Source organism: Symsagittifera roscoffensis, chromosome 4, assembly GCF_963678635.1.
Source record: "Symsagittifera roscoffensis chromosome 4, txSymRosc1.1, whole genome shotgun sequence".
Lineage (NCBI taxonomy): Eukaryota > Metazoa > Xenacoelomorpha > Acoela > Convolutidae > Symsagittifera > Symsagittifera roscoffensis.
In genome coordinates, this window is record NC_087065.1 from 61,365,503 (window position 1) to 61,387,143 (window position 21,641).

General features: G+C 35.6%; 1 protein-coding gene across 2 annotated transcripts in view; it reads right to left on the reverse strand.

Moving 5' to 3' along the window:
• Window positions 1–9,329: 9,329 nt before the first annotated feature.
• LOC134845134 (26S proteasome non-ATPase regulatory subunit 1-like) overlaps window positions 9,330–21,641 on the reverse strand; it is a 428,069-nt gene continuing 415,757 nt past the window's right edge. For both annotated transcript variants that reach the window (XM_063862012.1, XM_063862011.1), the window contains 6 exons: window positions 18,820–18,948; window positions 18,361–18,587; window positions 18,006–18,183; window positions 12,353–12,552; window positions 11,798–11,888; window positions 9,330–11,337 (listed from right to left, as the gene is read on the reverse strand). In XM_063862012.1, the coding sequence (XP_063718082.1) occupies window positions 9,535–11,337; window positions 11,798–11,888; window positions 12,353–12,552; window positions 18,006–18,183; window positions 18,361–18,587; window positions 18,820–18,948 (2,628 nt within the window). In that variant the 3' untranslated portion in view covers window positions 9,330–9,534. The remainder of the gene's footprint in view (window positions 11,338–11,797; window positions 11,889–12,352; window positions 12,553–18,005; window positions 18,184–18,360; window positions 18,588–18,819; window positions 18,949–21,641) is intronic.

The window sequence follows — 21,641 nt, forward strand, 5'->3', positions numbered from 1 at the left end:
GTTTGAGAAAACTCAAAAAACTGGAGAAAAAACGGTAAAAAAATTAATACTTAAGTTTTTCCGAGGGCCAAGCGTTTTTGTTATAACAAAAACTCACAAAAAACGGTTAAAAAGTCCTTTATTCATTTTTTCCGAGGGACAAAAAACACTGTGGTTTTTGCTTAGAGCTCGAAAAATCTATGATGAGGCATGCAAGCCGACAATACTAGAGCGAACGGAAAACCAACATTTCATTTTTCTCGGATTTTGTTTTCAATTTCTTTGATACTAAAAAAATAAGGTCCGGTCACGACTCGAACCGCAGACCTTCGTTTACAAAGGAACTTAGTGTATTAAACTAGTTCTAAACTAGAAAAAATCTACATTTTTTTTTTAACTCTTGCTAATCGCAAGCGTAACTGTTTCAATGCTTATTTCCCAAAACTTCAGTCGTTTCTGAAAAACGATTTATTCTTTCACAGTTATTGCAGAAAAAATAAGTTTTTTATTGTAACTTCTGACTTGTTTTTTTTGAAGCCGGAGCGCAACTCAGAAAGTATTAGGAAATATAAACATAGTTAACACAGAGGCGAAGCAAGGCTTCGCTGCGCTTGCGATGCAACTTAATCACAAAAAAATCTAAGTAAAAAAATGAAGTCCCTCCCGGAAATTACAATAAACGTCAGGTGAAACTATAATTAAATCTGGTTACAGCACGAAAAAGCCGTGATGGGGCAACTAAGCCGACTGCAATTGAGCAGAAAGAACAAAATTCCATCAATTCATCTTTCATCGGAAAACTTTTTCAAATTCATGGTTACTGAAAAACACAAGGTCCGCCAAGGCCTCGAACCCTAGATAAAAGGATGAAAAGGCAATCAGGTTACCTCCAAGCCATTGGGAATGAATCTGAAAGATTTTAGGGTTCAATCATGAAGCAAGTCAGAAAAGCAAACAAAATTTGATTTTTCCGAGGGCCATAGAGAAAAGTGGGCCCGCGTAGCCGCTTATGAGGGGAAGTTTCCCAAAGTGCGTTCTGTCTCATGAAGCCAAAATTTCACATTTGAGATGATACTTTTAGAGAAAACTAAAAAAAAACCCCGAAAATTAAAAGTAAAAAAATCCCCGACTTTTTTTTCAAAAGCCGTAGATAATGGGTTAAAGTAAGAAGCGACTAACGTAATATGTAGAAACGACAGGCAAGTAGACATTCGCTCTAATAATTCTTCTTTTTTGAAACTTGGTAGAATAGATTTGGGAAAAATAAGGTTTGCAAAATAAAGAAAAAAATTTATATTGTCTAGAAAACAAAAAAAAAACCCAATCACATCTATTTTCATAATACCTTGATTATCAAGCAGAATTTAGGATTTTTAGGCAAAATCACCAATCAACCCATTTGAATTTTACAGGAGCGAAAGTTACAAAGCGGAAACAAAGCCGACAACCTTCAAGCTTTTACAAGTTGAGCCGGAAAAAATTGGATTTTATAAGAAAACTATTAAACTTCTTAACTTCTAAAAAACTTGAGTTAACAAAAAAAGTCTGACCATTTATTTTCACCAAAAAAAAAATGTTTTAGGTCCTGTCGGGACTCAATATCCAAGCCGTAGGAGGCAAATCAACGGCTTTTACTCCAGGCGGGAAGGAACCTGAAATGTGTTAAGGTGCAATACTAAAGCAAGTACATTTTCGTTAAAGAAAAGTTGTTTCCGGGAAAAAAGTCTAGTTCCCAATTACAGGGCACTTGCTCTCGCAATTGTAACTAAAAAATGATAAAACATTGAATTGCATAAAAAATACACCGCATACCGCATTGAGCAAAAACGGTTTTTTCTCTTCCAGTTAATGCAGAAGAAATTAATTATTAAATTCTAAACTTTGACTTCTTTTTTGAAGCCGTACGGAAACTTGGAATGCATTTTGGAAATAAAAACATAGCTTACAATAGTTTACATAGTTTACTTTTGATACAACACACACACATATAAAACATAAGTGGAAAAAGTGAAAAATGTTGAAAAAAGCTAATTCTACTGAAATATTAATATGTCTCGAAAAAAGTTCATTCCAGGCACACACGCCAAGCTAAACATTCGAATAAAAAACTTGGCATCGGAACAAAACTTACAGGGGAGGAAACAAAGTCGAAAATTTTCAAGCAAACATCAGTTGAATCGAAAAAAATGTTGTATAAAAGTGTCAAAATTCTGACGGAAACTCCAATGAACAACACTTGCAAATATAATTAAAAAGTCATCATGCGGCAACTATGCCGACAACACTTGAGCAGGCAAACAAATCCCGACAAATCAAAGTTAACTGGAACAACTTTTCAATTTCATCCATGCTAAAAAAACAAGGACCGTCCCGGTTTCTAACCACATTAGGGTGCAAATGGTACCTCTGGTCCAAGAGGGGAACGAACCTGGAGCTTATTAAGGTCCAATCAAAAAGCAAGAAAAATATCATTTTATATTTCATTTTAAACTGCCAGGATTTTTTTGTACAAAGATTTGGGCGTATCAGCTTATGCAGGGGGGCTTCCCACAACCCGTTCTATCAAATGAAACCAAAATTGCAGATTTTGGATGATAGTTTTTGACTAATTAAAAAATCTGAATTTAAGGCTTCAATATTCCCCAGCAGTATTTTAAAAAGGTTTTAGACAAATAGCGTAAATAAAAAAAGACTAGGGTATTATGTGAGCACACCATGAAAAAGGCGTGCTTTCCATTGATACTTCTTTTTTGGAAATCGACACAGAATTTTTTTTAGGAAAATTTTTTTTTTGTTAAAATTGAAAACATCTCTGAAGCGTTTCCAAAAACCAAAAAGCAAAACCAATTTCATATTGTTTCCAAAAAACTGGAATTGTAAGCAAACATGCCAAGAAAGGATTTGAATTTTAAATTAATAGCGGAACAAAACTCACGAAGCAGAAAAAAGCGAAAAAATATAACCAGTTGAGCCAAAACAAAAATAATTTTGTTGAAAAGTTTCAATTCCCCCCGAAAATACAATAAACAACACATGAAGCTATAATAAAATTGCTTACAGCACAAGAAAAATTGGCGATGTGGCAACTAAGCCGACAGCAATTGAACAAACAAAGAAAAGACCGACAATTCAATTTTTACCAAAAAAACTTCAAATTCATTCACACTGAAAAAAAAGATCCAGTCGGATTAGGTTACAAAGGCAACCACGTTACATCGGGGCCAATAAGGGAACGAAAACGAACCTGGAACCTGTTAAGGTTCAATTATAAAGCAAATAAGAAAAGCAACTAATATTTATTTGTGAGTGCCATAACCTTTCATGCAGGAAAATTTGGGAGAAGGCGATATGCAGGAGAATTTCACACAACCCATTCCATTCAATGAAATCAGAATCTCAAAGTTGAGATGAAAGTTTGGGAAAACAAAAAAATTTACAATAACGGTCAAATATTCCCACACATACTTTTCGAAGGTTCTAGACAGTAGGGTAAAGTCTAGATAGAAAAAAGTCTAGGTTATTATGCAGGCACACCGTGATATAAGCATTGTTTAGATTGATACCTCTGTTTTGAAAATTATTGGTAGAGTAGCTCATTATACGAATAAAAGTTTTCTCAAAATTGAAAAAAAATCTCCAAAATTGAAGGAATTCTAGGCAAACATTCCAGGCAAGAAAGTTGATTTTTCATCGCACAGGTGGAGCGTAGCTTCGCATCATTTGCGATACCACAAATTGGCATTACAATTTAGCTGACAGAAAAGAAAAGGAGAGCCACTAAGTCCAAGGAACAGAAAAACTTTCGAAGAAACCACAATTATGAAACTTCAAAATATTGTCTTGAACAATGTTCTATTTGCGGAAAACACGTCCAGAAACACCTTCAACAGCGTTTAATAAAAGTTAAAAAACAACTATCAAGCGAAAGTTAAAATTTTGTCAAAACTATAAATTGTATTTTTAGATTTTTAACGTTTCGTGCGATCCAGAGAAAACTATACATATTACGGTTCCCTCGAGCGACCCAAAATTAGGTTAGTAAGCCAATAAGGTATAAGACGAAATCGTGCAGGCTGAACAATTTTTTTGGCGAAAAAAAAACAGTAGAGGAAAATATAGAAAATCAGCTACAATGAAAAATGTGTACGGCGAAAGTTCCAAGTTTTGGCAACTAAACCGGTAAAACATAAGCAGACAAATAATAAGCCGACTTTTTTTGAAACGGAATATTTTTCGTTTTTAAAAAAAAAAACGGGTCCTCGCCAAAAGAAATGCCTAGAATTTTGAACTTATTATGACCCCAGATACTAAATGATTCTGTTAAATATATTTTTACCCCGCAAAAAATCTATATACCGATTTGATAATACTTGCTAATCGCAAGCGTAATTAGCAGCGGAACAAAACTTAAAAAGCAAAAACGAAGCCGATAATTGTTAAGCAGACACCAGTTGAGCAGAAAAAACAGCTTATGTATAAAAGCGTCAAATCCTCACAGAAACTAGAACAAAAAACACGTTCAACTGTAATAAAAATTGTTAACAGCACAAGAAAAAGTCCATAAGGAAACAAGGCCGACAACACTTGAGCAGACAAAAAGAAGCCCGACAATTGGATTTTTACCGAAAAAAAATCCATTCTTTTTCATACTGAAAAAAGGTTCCTTCGGATTTCAACCACATTTTCAACCACTTTAGGCCATGTGGGATGGAACCTGTTGATGAATTCTCAAGCACAATTTCAACCACTTTACGCCATGTGGGGATGGAACTTGTTAAATACAATCATATGGAAAGAAAAAATCAAGTAATATTTGACTTTCCGAGTGTCATAACTTTTCTTGTAGAAAAGTTTGGGCATAGCCGCTTATGCAAGGGAGCTTTTCACAACTCTTTCTATTCAAGGAACCCAATATCTCAGATTTGGAATGGATCTTAATACCTCTTTTAGAAAATAGGCAGAAAAGTTTGTGGAAAACTAAAAACTTTGCAAAACTGAAAAAATTCTCCAAAGCTACGCAAAAAAATCAAAACAAAACTAGCGTTAAACGCACCTCCGGTACTCATTATAAACCGCATATAATGGAAATAAGATCTGCATTCTTTGAGTGTGCTTTGAAAGCACCCAATTACAGGAGTCGTGTTTACAAATTTTGCAATAATTTTATTCAAGGTTTTTATACAAATTTTGAACAACCACAAAATTTTGTGAAGTTTTATATAAGTTCTTCAAAAAATTTAAAATGAACTAAGAAACGTCACATCTGGGAAGCTAAAAGCAATTGAACAGTCGCATTTGGACGCAAGATTTACAACTCCTGAGAGTTTTCTTACAGTACCCAACTACAACGCTGGGAAATTCAAGTTTTGAGAAACTTCACCTTAAGTTTTCTAAAAGGAGGTTTTTTTTGAAAACCAGAAAATCTTTCATTTTTCGAAAACTACCGAGATTTGAGCAATCTTATTAGACACAACTACAGGGTTGGGAATTTCACTTTAGTTAACTATTTTGTAATTAAGCAAAAAAAGTTGCAAAAAAAATCACAAAAATCGTCGTATCTCTTAAGCTAAAAAAATTTGAGCACTTTTAATTGGAGGCCGAATTTGCAGCTCCTGAGATTACTCTGACAGCCCCTAACTACAGGTTAGGAATTTCAAATTTTGAGAAAAAAATTAATTTAATTTTCATAAAATTTTTTTTAAAAAAATCACAAAAAACGTCATATCTGGAAAATTGCAGGGTTTTGAGAAGTCATATTTGGAGTCAAAATGCACAACTCTTGAGAGTACCCTGAAAGAGCCTCACTACTGAGATGGTAATTTCAAGTTTTACAAAAAATATTTATACCCAAGTTCTCTGAAAAATTGTGAGAAAATCCTAAAAAACGTCATATCTCGAAAACTACAAGATTTTGAGCAGACATATTCAGAGGCAAGATTTTCAACCCCATAAGAGTACCTTCACAGATTCCAATAACAGGATTGAGATCTTCAAAGTTTTGGAATTTTTCAATATCTTATTTTTTTTTGAAAATTTCGGAGAAAATCATAAAAAACGTCATATCTCGAAAACTACAAGGATTTGAGCAGTCATATTTGGAGGCAAAAATAGCAACTCCTGAGAGTACTCTGACAGAACTTTACCACCGAGATGGGAATATCAAATTTTGTGATTTTTTTATATCTAAATTTTCTGAATTTATTTTTTAAGAATCCGAAAAAAAACGTCATATCTCGAAAACTACAAGGATTTGAGCAGCCATTAGAGGCAAGATTCGAAACCCTTCAGAGTACCCTCACAAAATCCAACAACAGGACTGCGATCTTCAATGTATTGGAATTTTTTAAAATATAAGTTTTTGAAAAAAATTTTTGAAAAAATCATAAAAAACGTCATCTCAAAAACTACAAAGATTTGGTTGTTCATATATAGAAATCAGAATCGCAAAACCTGGGACAATTCTGACAACATCCAACTATTGGGTTGCTAATTACAAACTTGATGAAATAAAAACTGAATTTAAACGTGAAAATTGAAAAAAACCTTAACCATTGCAATATACGATATCGCTTAAACGTGAAAAAATTCTTTTGTTAAAGTTTCAAAAAAACACGTTGAAAAAGCTTAAACATGGCGAGATAGTGAAGCCCGCATTTGAATATATAACTAGCAATTAACGCACATTCGGTGCTTCGAAATTTTTCGACAACTCATGAAAAAAACCGCATATATTGGAAACAACATCTGCAAACTTTTAGTGTACTCTGACGGCACCGCACCTAATTACAGGTTTGGTAATTTCGAACTTTTAATTTTTTTTTAAATTCCCATTTTAAAAGCGTCATCTCGAAAACTTATTTGGCCTCTGGAGAAATTTGGAAGCCAGATTTGCAACCACTGAGACTCCCTGAGAGCACCCTACTATAGGATTAGGAATCCAAAATTTTGTGAACTTTTTTAAACCTAAGATTCCCGAAAAAAAAAAAAGAAAAAAAAAAAACGTCTTATCTCGGAAACTAAAAGGATTTAAGCATTCATATTAAGAGGCAAGATTTGAGACGCCTGGGTGTACGCTGACAATAAGGTTGTATCTTCATCAAGTTAGTAGTTTCAAATTTTTTGAATTTCTTTGTAGATAAGTTCTTTGGGAAATTTTTAAAAAATCGAAAAACGTCACATCTCGGAAACTAAAAGCATTTGAGCAGTCGCGTTTAGCAGTCGCATGTGGCAAGATTTACAACTCTTTAGAGTACCCTGACAACAGCGAACTATAGAGTTGGGAATTTCAAATTTTGAAAAATAATTAATTTAAACTTTCTGAAAAAATCACAAAAAACGTCACATCTCGAAAACTACAAAGAATTGACCAGTGATATTTGGAGACAAGATTCGCAATCCTTGAGAGTACTTTGATAGGACCTAACTACAGGGTTGTGAAATTCAGATTTTTAAAGAATAGAAATAATTCAAGTTTTCTGAAAAATTTTGAAAAAATCACAAAAAACGTCATATCTCGAAAACTACAATTGAGCAGTCATATTTGGAGGCAAGATGCGCAATCTTTGAGATTACTCTGACAGGACTCATCTACAGGGTTGAGAATTTCAGATTTTGCAAAAAAAATTAATATAAGTTTTCTGAAAATAAGATTGAAAAAATCTTAACTAAAATGATTCGGGCATTCAAAATTGGAGGCCAAATTCGCAACCCCTAATTCGATATTGGGCTGCTTAACTTAAACTCGGTAAAATAACCACTAAAATCAAATTAGAAAATCGAAAAAAAAAAAATCTTAAACCATTGCAATATACGATATAGCTTAAACATGCAAAAATAATACGTTGAAAAAGCTTAAACATGGCGAGATAGTGAAGCCCGCATTTAAATATATAATAGATTTGATAGAAGAAAAATAAAAAAATTAGGAGACGTGTAGACAGACATAATCAAATCAAGATAGACTTAATTTGGCCTCGAAAAAAATTAGTGAAAAATTAATGACCTTGCGGGAAAATTAATGAAAAATTTTCTTACGCATTGCAATACATGATATAGCTTAAACATGAAAAAATTCTTTCGTTAAACATGCAGAATTATTATGCTTAAACATGGGAGATAGCTGTCACTAGCATTTAAATAAAGTATAGATATAGATAGATAGATAGATATATATAGATAGATAGATAGATATATATAGATAGATAGATAGATAGATATATAGACAGATATAGATAGATAGATATAGATAGATAAACCCAAATCAATGCATGTTCATATTACCTGTTGTTTTCACACAGGATTTCTAGGCAAACATGCCAAACAACATATTGACTTTTAAATTAGCAACTGAACAAAACTTACGAAGTGGAAGAAAACCGACATTTTTTGAGTAGTTACCAGTTCAGCTGAAAAAAAATTGATTTAAAAAAACAAATAAACATTTTGAGTTAACCTTGAAACTAAATGATCAAGACTTGTAACTCTCGTGATATTTGCTTACAGACAAAATTTGAGCAGACAAACGACAATTTAATCTCAACAAAAAAAACAATTGAATATAAACTGAAATGAAAAAATAAGGTCAGACTTGGGCTCGAATCCCAGCCATCAGAAAGCAACGGCGTCGACGTTACCTCTACGCCAAGCGGGAACGTGCCTGAAAGTTGTTAAGGTTCAATCATGAAACAAGTAAGAAAAGCAAAAAAGAGTTGTACAAAATGTTTACGGTAAAAAAAATCTAGTTACCGATCACAAGACTTTTGCTCTCGCGAATGTAAAAAAGCAATCAGCAAAACCATAGCAAAAATTTAGTGAAAAAAGACAGCAATAAAGAAAAATTTATCATTTTTTTAACTTGAAATTGATACCAAACAGATACTATAAACCCAACCTAAAATTAAAATCATAAAACATTTTGAGCTCGATCTTTTTTCCTTATGATTACAACAGCTCTTAACGCAAGAAACGGCTCGAATGTGGCACAAAAAATTGTAATTTAAAAATCTTAAATCTTTGAAGCGTTTATATTAATAACGCAGAGGCGAAGCGGTGCTTCGCAAAACTTGCGGTACAAACTTACAAATCGTTGCAAGCTACCGGTGAGAAAATTCAACTTAAGCTACGAAGTGGAAAACATGTAGAGCAAAATGACAAAAAAATTACAAACGTTGATGTTTAATTTTTAACGAAATAAATAGAAAAACTCAATTTCAGCATTAAATTAGCACTGAGACGTCAATTATGAGACGTCAAAACTGAGAGGATTAATGATACACGGCTTCAAAATGGTTACTTTGGTACTTTACAACCGCGATTAACAAAAACCTTCGTAAAGCTCGTCGTACCAAAACTGTGGTTCAAGAAGTAAATTCAACACAGTTGTTTTCATTTAATTTTAAGATCAATTTGAAACAATACCTCCAATTTTACATCGCATAATTTCAACAACTACCGCCAAAATGTTAACTGTGAACTTCACAATCATAATTACATTTACGTCTCTTCATTATACGCCGCAGTTTCAAGTCCCTTCATTCATTGTTGGGTGGTTAAATTTCAATCCTCAGTCCATTCAAACTCTTCGGGTGCTTCTGGTTCCGGTTCATCGTCCTCCTGTTTCTTGCTGCCGCCCAGCGGGACAGGCGGTACCAACTCTTCTTCTGATTCCTTATCAACCTTGCTCACAATCACAATGCCTCCCAGACTAACTGGTTTCACACTCGTGTATCCACACCCCTCTGGTAAACAGACAACTTTTCTCTGTTGGGGCATCACACGCGCCGGGTTGTCCAGGAGTTCGAAAGACGGTTCCGTTTCTCGCTTCTTTTCTGCAGCTGGTGTCGCAACTACTTCTTTTGTTGTACTTGTCGTCGGTGATGCTACTTTATCAGCCTTTTCTTCCTTATCTTTTGCTGGTGTCTTTGAATCTTCTTTGGTTGACATTTTAATTTCTCTTTTTGAGTCACTGCTACTTGGAGCTGCCGATTCGCTTTCCATTTTTTCAACCCCTTCGCTTGGGGTTTCTTTTGTCTCATCAACGTCCATCTTTTCTCCGCTGTCTTTTTGCTTTTGCTTCTCACGAGCCTTGGCTTTTGCGGTAATGGACAAAACTGCTGTCTCCACTTTCTCTTGTTCTTTCTTTGTGTTGCTCTCCATAGCTGGCGGGTAGGCGTAATGGGACGGAGGCGCGTTAGATTTAATCTGCATCTTAGGCATTTTTAGCTGATTGTTTAGAGCAATTACACACGTCGGCGAAAAGCAAAGTGATAGGAAATTGGCACACGGGAACCAGTACCAGAACTGTAGAAAACATAGCATGCCAACTACGCTCTGTAAAGATATATGACCACTTCTAGACTGCAGCGATATAGTACAATTCCGACCTCCCGCATTCACGATTCCGATCGCCAAAATAGCCCCGAACTTGGTCATTGTGTCTTCATGTTTGTCATTTACAGTATTGAAAAACAGATCCTTTATTTCTTTCACCTTTGCTACCTTCACTTGTGTGTGTTGAATCAGAACCATTGCGCTTGCAATCATTGCACCTTGTCTGACTAGACTCTGCGAATCTTTGATAAGGGGCTCCAAAATATTCAGGGCATCCCTATTTCCTGTACCTGCACATGCAATTCCCAAAGCCATGGCCGCTCCATAGCGCACATGCATGTTATAGCTCTCAGCAAGAAGTTTAACAACATTTGGACACTGCTCTGGACTCCTGAGAAGGAGAAACCCGATTGCCTCGACTGATGCTCTCCTAACATCATCGTTCACATCCGTAACGGCTACTCTTAGAAGTCTCTTGAGCGACTTGTTGTGTTCGGTTCCGCAATATGCCATCGCAGTCACATATGCAGCACTTCGTCTCAGCAGAGCATCTTTGTCATTACTTAACATGTCGATATAATCATCTGCTTCTTCCAGCGCTCTGTACATCAGCAGTGCAATTCCGACACACAGCCCTCTGACAATTTTTTCATGTTGAGTCTCATGCGCATATGATGTCATGTCAATGAACACTTGCGGATCCGCAGAACCCAACATCACCAGACCCATTGCAATTCCTGCAGCTTCTCCAACATTAGCATCATCCAGAAACAAGTTTTGCTTAAGTAGATCATAAACGTCGTATCTTCCAGATCCCAGTGCTGCCAGGCCCAGTCCCAGACATCCTCCGTGTCGCACAGGCTCATTAACGGCGTCCTTCACCTGAGTCATGAGGTACTCGATGATTGCTTTGCCATGTCCAGCATGGATTAGTCCCAGTGCGTATAGTCCCCCTCCTTCCATGTAGCCACTCGATGTTCCAGTGGACGAGCCCTTTGGGAGGTAGACTGATAGAAGATCCAGTGCATCCTACGAGAGAAAAAGGGTTAAAAAACGTTTCATAAGATAATAAATTTTTTAAAACAAAATCGGTGTTCGACATTGGAAGGATAAGCGTTATTTAAATTCAGGTCACATGAAGATTGTTGACTTAATAAACATTCAATTATTTGGCCAGGACTATCAGTTTCGATAATAATATTAAACATAGCCAACAAACAGTTGGAAAAGTGTCAAAAGGTGCCAAAGTGTCAAAAGGTGGAAAAGTGTCAAAAGGTGTTTGTTGTCACTTTGCTAACAAACAGTTGGAAAAGTGACAACTTTTTTGAAACCTTCGACAAAAATCACGACCTAAATAAGTGTTTTCACTAACTACGTTCATTGACACTCAATAAATCGAGGAGTAAAATGATAAGTCGAAAAGCATCATGATAAAAAGCATGAAACCATTTATAGGGATTTTATTTATGTATTGAATGCTACGACGGACCTTCTCATGCCCCTTGTGTATGACTCCTAGAGTAGCAGTGGCTGTCAGTTTCGCCCAGTTGGTGGCACGAGCCAGCCAGTCCAGGTTGTCCCTAAACAGAATACAAAAATTACATTTTGAACAATGGAACTATCTTAAATAGTAATCAATAGATTGATGCTTCTGCCTCAAGCTACAGCAATTTCATTTCTCGCTTTTTCTAATAATGCATTCTCTCTATCGCAGACAAGGAGGTGCTCCTGAATTTCGCAGTTCCCATATCATATTTCGTTAATTTTATAAAAACAGATTTCTGGGCGCGGAAAAGAATCCGATGCAGATGAGATACTGTTAACGGTTTGAAGAAGTGAGGTTTATAATAAAACTAGTTTTACTGCTGTAGTTTTTAGCAGCTTTCCGGTAGTAGTCTTTATGCATGTGATCGTAAATTCATAACTGAGCTATAGCTTGAACGTTTATTTAGTACATACTCCGTGCAGCTGGATTCAGTTACAGATATAGTTACACTACAACTTCCAACAAAAAAATGCCTGACATGCTCTTGAGGTGTTGTACCTGAGGAATGCATCTGTGGTCGTTCCGCAATGCATGAACCCATTGGCGATTACTGTGGCGTTGTGCTGGATCGAGTTCCTCGTGGCTTCTTTCACAGCCTTCAGCTGCACCAAGTCTGTCTTGTTCTGTCGCATGAGGAATTGCAGGTGCGCCTCAATTGTAGCCTCTCCACTCAGAATAAATTGGAGACGCTCCCGGGGCTGAAATGCAAGCATATCACGTTTTCTTCTGCTTTTTGAAGACAATGAAATAGAGAATATATATGCACGCGGTGCATTTTATATAAAAAAATTCGGTGAAGTAAACAAAGACTGTTATTTGAAGATGAAAAAATGTTTTCCTAGTTTTAGAATTTGAGAATATAGCAAACAGACAGTTCGAAAAAATAAAGAACTCATGGAAACTCAAAAGCAAGTTTGATCGAAAACTTCGGAACCTTTTCCAACTTTCGAATTTCAAAAACTAAGTACTATCACGTTGAAGCTCTTTGAATATCAAGATGTTTATGATTGACACATTTTTGGAAGGTAAAAGCCGATAGTGGAGTTTGACTTCCTTATAACAATCGAAACCAAACAGTGAAAAAGCAAAGTTGAGCGTGAACAAATTTTGAGACTTTTCCTGAAAAAACATCATCACGACACGACTTATATAAGTAAAAACTCCTTCGTCCTTTTACACAAAAAGAAACCTACTGACAGATTTTCTGAAACTAAAATGATATTATGAAAAGACTGCTCGCAAAACGGGCAAAGCCTTCGATGTTCGGACTGCACTTCAAGTTTTTCGGTTAAAATTGCCAACAGAGAATTACCAACAAAGTTTTTTTCTAAAAATTTACATCACAGAACAGCTATTACAGTTTCGAGTAAGCTGGATAAACTGGATCAAGAGGCATATTTTTACTCGCTGGCTCGCTGGGGACCTCAAAATCCACAAATGCAAACAAAACTGCTATTTGCCATTTTTTTTATTGCAGAGCATAAATTTCGCATTGAATGTGAATTCATGTAATTAAGACATCAAGTAGAGTCATAATCTAAAACATTTTCCAGAAAAAAAATCAAATGACTAGAAATAAGAAAATTCAAATCGTTCACTAAACTTAAATGAGAGGTATTAAAATTTAATATCTTTTGATTCAATTTTCTGCCTACAAACAGCATCACGACCAAGTGATGTTATTTTGTTGTATTAGGAAAAAAGTGGACAAACTAGCTTGCTTTGACTCAACTTAGGATCATTGTGGCCAAATAAGCGTGCAAAAACAAGCACACATACCCTTCGAGCGTTACAGATAAATGAAAATAAATAGGTCTAGTATTGCTGCCAAATTGACAATTTCGAAATCCTATAAATTCGAAAACAATACTCGCACGTGAACAATCTATTTAATTCTGAACTCGAGAGCTTCAATTTTTGTTTTTAAATTATCGGTGTCTTTCTTTAATGAAGGACGATTGAATTAGCTTAAAACCGCAAAAATAAAATGAAATAATACCGAAGACCGCTAAGAATCGTATCAGAATTAAGATTTCAGGTCAAATTTGCCATCAATTTAGTACCCGATTGTATTACCCTTGCTTGTCTTATCTCAAGGGTAAAAAGGCCAATCAGGACCAAATTTACGTAAATATGATGATAACACTCGAATCCCTGCATTTTTTAAAGATTAATCAGGATCAAAAACAGGTTAATATTATACTACACTTGACCCTGCTATCTTTATTTGAAGCAGTCAAAACATCCCCACGCCATAGCTACTTCCAACTCTAAGAGAGTGATCGCAACAACCACTGTTTTTCAGAGGCGAAGCTGCACTTTGCAAGCACATGCAAGAAGGCGGCAAAACTAAAGTCTAACAAGACTGCTCGTATCAGGGCGAAGCCCTGAATGTTCCAACTGCCTTTTAAGGTTTATGGGGTAGTAGTTACAAAAAAAAACTAAATGTAATAAAATAAAATGAAAAAAAAAATTCTAAAATTTGAAATTTTTATGAAATCATCCCCCCACACGACATATAAAGTACAAAAGAATAGATTTCGCTATTTTAAACCAATTATGGCAAATAAGCTTCTTTCAGCCAATTTGGAACGATTTCTATGACGGATTAACTCTCCATCTCCGCTTACGCGTTAATAGCGCGAAATATATCGCGCGTTAATTGTCGCAAAATTGGCCAAAATGGCAATCTTTAAACCCCCATAACTTAACGAAAAATGATCACAGGTGAAATATCTTTTCAAATTTAAGCTCAAGACAACAATACCTTTTGCATGATATAAAAAAAATCCGTCAAAAATGGCTAGTTAAAAAGTCGAAATTTGTCAGAAGAAAAAAAAACCCACCCCGAGCACAAATATTCCGTTACTTTCGTATCGAAAGTCCGAACAAAAATTTCGCTGTACATGATGCCAAAATAGATACTAACAGACTACACATCTAGGGTAAATGCAGCTGTCGAGAAAACGTTCAGCTATTCACACAGTTCGGATAGGGATTTCGTTTTTCAATGTATGAAAAGCGAAATCCCTTTTTAAGTCAATTCAATCCGCTTTTAAGTTAGAATTCATTATGAACCAAGATACCGGTGATTCTGTTAAATAAGTTGTCAGCCCGAAAAAATAATATAATCCGGTTTGATAACGCTTGCTAATCACAAGCGTAAAAACAACACAGCTCATTGAATTTCAAAACTCTTGTCGATTTGATTGCTTTCAACGAAGAACAATGAGTACTTTTTTGCTGACAATTTATAAAACTACCGATCATTCTTGAACCAGTAATGCGTTGATATTCGTTTCTTTTTTAAAGAAAAATTCTTTCTCAATAAATAAGAGAAAACCTTGTAAGCAAAAATCGCGCAATAAATTAGCTAGCAGTTCTCGCAAAAATTGAGCAGTTTTTGCCGTCATTATTTGTTGTCAAAATCTAACCCTTCTTAAAACGCGTTTGACGAAACGCACACTTTCACCTAGTCTTTGTTAAGCGAGCACAAATGCAATTTCACTCCATTCCTCCATTCGATAAGCGAGATCAAATGAATCGATACGCTAGCAAATCTGCCACCTAACAAACCAAAAAAAAAGATAATTGGGCGCACTGTTCTATTCGACGAATTAAAACGTGCACAAAAAATGAGCGCACAAAACCATAATACAATTAAATCAAAAATTTAAAATGCCCTTTTATGTTCGCTTGAACAGGAGCAAATACTAGGCTCCAAAAATCCAATAAATTGCCAATGCTACGAATCAACAGTTCCAGAAAATGAGCTGTTTTAATATTTGATAAAAAAATTTGGTAATATAACACTACGCTCGTTTGCGTAAAGATGGAATACAAAAAATTCGTTCAAAACTGTTATAAAAAAAATCAGAAAAAAGGTCTGAATAAAACTGCACCCAGTACAAACATTCCATTCTTTCTATGTGAGTCGGAAAAAAATAGTTAGCGTATAATCATTTGTTGAAAAACTGTAACAAGCAGGCTGTTTTAGATGATACAGAGAACATTGTAAAAACGGAATTAAACAACAAAAGTAAAAATGTTGACATTACTACATATGTTCACTTGAAAAGGCGCAAATACAAGGGACCAAAAAAGTCAATAAATTGCCTTGCTATGAATTGAAAATTCCAGAAAATGAGCGTTTTTTCGCGTGTTCGGTTTGATGAAAAAGATTGGTACTACAACACTACACTAGCTTGCGTAAACATGGAATACAGAAAATTCGTCCAAAATTATTGTAAAAAATAATAAGAGAAACTGTCTGAAGAAAACTGCACCCAGCACAAACATTCTTTATATGAAAGCCAGAAAAAAAGTTAGCGTATAATCATTTCTTGAAAACCGTTACAAACCCTGTATCAGATAATACAGCAAATATTGGAAAAAATATAAATTAGGCCGACAAAAGCTAACACGAAAACCTCGAAATCAAAAAAATGTGATAAAATTTCATTCAAAAATTGATTTATATATAAAATGAATCACTCAGTCTGTTTGTAAGTTCTACGCTGTACTAGATAAAATACTAGATGTCAGGACTTAAAAAAAAATTAAGCTGACAATAATTGAAACGAAAACCACGAATGCACAAAACAATACATTTTTCCAATGAGTTTCATAGAGAAACTTCATATTACTTAATATAAAAACAAATTATTCGCATTTAGATTTTCAAACATTACACATGTTAGCATCCTGCATTTCCACGGCAGCAATTGCATGATACAATACCTAGGAAATTCACGTAACAAATTCGCTTGTTTCTCGCAAACTCTGATCAAATTTTTCGTGTTCCCCCATTGCTTTTTGAATTTTAACCCATTACAAAAAAATGCGTTCAAAGATCGCAGTAAATCTCCAGTAATAAATACAGGGGGCAAAACTTTCGAAAAAAATCAGAAGCATAGATAAAAACAATGAAAGCTAAAAATGAAAAAATGATAGCCCTTTGCTGTTCAAATAGCACAACATGTCTCGACCACAGTAATTTCACTTGAAATTGAAAAACAATTTAAAAAAAAATGAGATTTTTGTTTCAAAATTTCCGTTTTTTTAACCACGGACGACTGAAAGACGTTTAAATCGCAGGACCTAAACTTAATATTAGCTAAAAACAACTATAACTGTAGAAATTTTCAAAAAGTGTTCAGGTCGAAACATAAATTCGGTTTTGATTTCTTAATCTGATTTTGAGCCTGAAAACTTTTTTTGAAACTTTAAAAATACATTTACTTAGGACTGAAATAACGTCAACAAGATACTACGCTTGAATCACTGTGAGCATTATTTGAGGAAGCGAAAGTTGGTTGAAATCCCACCGCCATAGTTTTTTCCACTTCTATGACAGTGATCGTAACAGTAATTGTTTTTCAGAGGCGAAGCTGAAATTCTCAAACACAAACAGGTATACGGCATAAAGTAGGTCTAAAAGTTGAAAGAAAAAAGTGAAACAAAACTTCTGATGTGTCGGAACTCAAAATTAGGAGTCTCACGTCCTCGCAACACGATGTTAAATTACAAATGTTTTTTTTGTAACAAAAGTGTCGCTAAATTAGCACTTTTATTTGTGATTGGGGTAAATGTTAATACTATAATCGTTTGTGTAAGAACTTAAAATTAATTCCAAAAATTTCGGACATTCTTATTTAAAAACAGAGAAGCTGCACAAGTCGGATTAATAATTAGCCAGCGTATAATCATTTTCTGAAAATCTCTTATTTCTCGATAGAAGGCTATTATCATGCGCCAAGGACCGAATGTGCGAAAATTCTCAAACAATCAACGCCCTTTAAACTGTACACTGACAGAATTATCGCTTCTTTCTTGAATACTGAGCTCCGATTGGTTTGGCACCAAACGTTCACAGATTTGGTCCTTCCACATCAGGGATTCCTCCGTTCAACAGCGGAGTTTGCCTTTCTTTTAACAAAAGAAAAGAACTGAACTCGAAATATATAAAAAGGCGAACCGCGAAAAATCAATTTTGAGTGTGAATAAAATCCTGAAAAAAATCATCAAGACCTACATAAGTGAGAATCACTTCGTTGTTTTAGTTTGGCTCTAGGTAAATCTGACACTAAGTATTACAAATCTCACGGTCTAACGGCTTCTACAATTTCCATGTTTCCGAAAAATTTCTCACATTAGACGGTGGCCCTGCAGATTTAGTTATTTCGGCGGTGCTTGCAGTTGGGGAAGATTCTCCGGGAGGCGCAGCAGCCGCCGAGTCTGAGGTTGGAGTGACTTCTTCGGTTGTCGTGACAGGAGTGTCCACTACAGTAGACGCCTGCGACACAGAGGTATCCATCGGGGTTTCACTTCTGAAAAGAACACGAGAAACTCGAAGAGATAAGGTAGTAGATATTGATTCAGCTGCGGTTTCACTTAGTAAATTGAAAAACTTGTAATTGAACTTTTCTGGCGACAATAAAATGAGTTCGACAGAGGTTTCAACTCATTGTCTCTCAATTCAACAACTTTCAATGGGCTGAGCATACCCAGTCTGTTCCATGGCCGAGGTGTTGCCCGACTCCATCAAGGTGACATCAGAGTAAGGAGTGGTTCCTCCCGCAGGAGGGAGAGTAGAAGTGCCTCTTGCACCTCCGCGCGCATGCTCTTCTGAGGTAGCCGACTCTCCAGACAGGATGCGAGACACACTAGTGACGAAGTGTTGAGTCGCATTCTCGTATACATCGAATGCAATCTGGTACGACAGCTCCTCGTTCTGCAAAAGAAAAAGGTGAAGTCGCCAACAAATTCAGTGCTCAAAACATACAAGAAGGAAAAAAGAATTCATCTCAAAACCGTACAATGATCGATTCAATTTGATTTAAAACAAAAACGTAGTCTCTTGTTTTTAACTTTTGATCCTGAACATTTTTTTCTATCACTTTTTGGTTTTAGTCAACCGTTCTGATAAAGTCTTTGTTTCGAACTGAGGTTTTATTCTGTCCTACCGTGTTCAGCAATGTGTCCAGCATGCCTGCCACTGCACCAGAGTCGTTCAGAAAGATGAGACACTGAGCCATCTGGATGTAGTCCGGCACCAGCTCCTCCCGGTACAGCTCAACCACCTCACGCATAACCTGAACACAGAAATGGTCAGTTATTGATCTTTTGATACTTTGAGTAATATCACAGAGGCGAAGCTGAGCTTCGCACCAATTTGGATACAAAAATGAGCGACTGTGATTAAAATTAAATGAAAAGAAAAAACATAGCCAATCGAAGATTGGAAAAGAGTAATGAAAGCAAGTAAACATAAAAAACCACTGACTTTCTTGAAAAAATCTCAATTTTCGAATTTCAAAAAAGAGATGCCCTTTAAGCTCTCTGAATTTCTAGAACAATTTATGATAGGCGCTTTTTTGATAACATGAGCTAACTAGATAAAACTGGATCGATAGGTAAAATTTTAATTCCGCTGGAAATCTAAAAATTAAATTCCATTTTCGAAACTAGAAATAGTTCACGTTTTTCGCGCCATGTCCACGTTCGTATTTGGAGAGTGCTATTTATGTCACTTTCAGCGGATGAATTTCAATTGAACTCAAAAAATGCATTCATGAATGCATCAATATGAATGAATGCACCTCTGTAGTTATTAGCGACTTTAAAGAACTTTCCTAAAAACAAAAAAAATCAGCAAGACCTAAATAAGAGTATAAACTACGTTCATTCTCTCAAAAAAAAATTGGAAAAAATAGCTTTTGTCACAAAAAAAACTAAGAATCGCAAAAAAGCCCAAAAGGTCCGGATCAAAATTACCTGCACCATTATAAACTTTACCAAGAGCTTCCGGAATGCTACAAAAAAGCCAAACTTTCAAAAAAAACTATTATGCGGGAACTATGACGACAAACATAAGCAGACAGACAAAAATCTAAAGTAGCCGAAAATTTTCAGTTTGCACAAAAACACGCCCCGACTGGAACCGAACTCCCGAGCTTTATCGTCAAGCACGGGCGCTATAGCAACTAAGAAAAAACTTGAAACTTCAGAAAACATTGGGGTAAGGGAACTAAGTCGACTCAAATAAACAGACGGACGATAGCCAGAAAAAGCACAAAAACTCTAGTTTGCCAAAAAAAAACAGATCCAGCCGGATTCGAACAACAAACCTTTGCCGTCTCAAGTAGATGTTTAACCTGTGCGCCAGATGCTTGATTAAATTAGAATTTTTAACACAGAGGCGAAGCAGAGCTTCGCAGCACTCGCAATGCAAATCAAAAATTTAAGCTAGTGAAAAGAAACAATCTGAAAAACAAGATAGTGAAAGGAAAACAATCTGAAAAATTACTAAGATGAAAAATATCAGATACAAAAAACTTCATGTTTGCATCGGATGAAGTTCATAAACAGCCTTTAATGAAAATGGATATAATTTAAAGAGCGACAACAGAGGCGACAAACTTTGGGTCTTCACCTGTTGAGCCGAAAACAAAAACAATGTAAAAAAAAATTCATAGGTTTCAAAAATTTTAACGACCCATACAAATTGAAACATTATCGCAAACTGATTTATTGTGCGTTCGAAATAACGCAACATAAGTTGACTTAATCGGTATAAGATAAATTGAACCAGTTTAAATATTTGAACACTGAGGCGCAGCTGTGCTTCGCAAACAATCGCGAGAAAACGACAAAAAACGAAGCTTTCAATAGTTAAATAAAAAAGAAGAAAAAAGCTTCGAATTAAAAAAAAACTTTACTACTTTTCCGATTCGAACCAGCGACTTCGAGATTTGGAGCCTCACGCCCTGCTCTCTCGGCCACGGACGCATATTTATCGGCAAACACTAGTCACATATTCAACTATGTCAAGTGCCACCTCATCTCGTTTGGGAGAAAAGCTCCAACACAAGCCTTAACATACTGGGTCAACCACTTTCCCGTGTCACTCAAGAAAAAGATTTGGGCGTCATTCTCACGAACAACCTCAAATGGAGCATCCACTTTACAACAGCATGCAGAAAGGCAAACACTATGCTTTCACCTATCATGCGCAACAGCTCGCCGAGTTTGACATGGTATCATAAATTTAACATGTACAAGTCAATGATAGTCCCTATTATCATGTACGGCAGTTGTGTTTATTTTCCATCCAAAACCGACTTGAAGACAATCGAACAAGTCCAAGGCAGAGCGACAGATTGGATACTTGGCTATCCTAATACAAGCTACAAAACCCAACTCAAGACTCCTGCCGATATCGATGAATATGCAGATACATGACGTCTTAACGCTTTCTAAAATAATGGAAAAAATACAACTTCGACTGGAGAAGGTTTCTGTCTTTCAATCAACCAAGTTACAACACAAGAATTTCCTCATTACAACTATTCAGTTTACCCATTCTTAAGCTCGAAGTTAGTCGTGGAAATTTCTGGTATCGCACACCGAGACTCCTGAATATCATCAGTAAGAAAATTGACACCTCAAGCAATGGTTTGAAAGGAAGACTTTTACACTTCTTTTGGCAGTATTTCAACAACTTCTTCGATGTCGATAGACTGTGCAGATGGAGGTTTGCCTGCATGTGCTCTGGATGCCGTGATACTCTAATTGACTCTTTTGTTTTGCAATCACTCCCTGCGGTTCTACCGCGAAGCTTTAATAATAATAATAATAAGATGATTATGATCTTCAACGTTTTGGAATTTTTTAAAATCTAAGTTTTTGAAAATTTTCTGAAAAAATTATAAAAAACGTCAAATCTCGAAAAGTACAACACCCAACTACAGGGTGAAAATTTCAAAAATTGAGAATATCTGGCTTC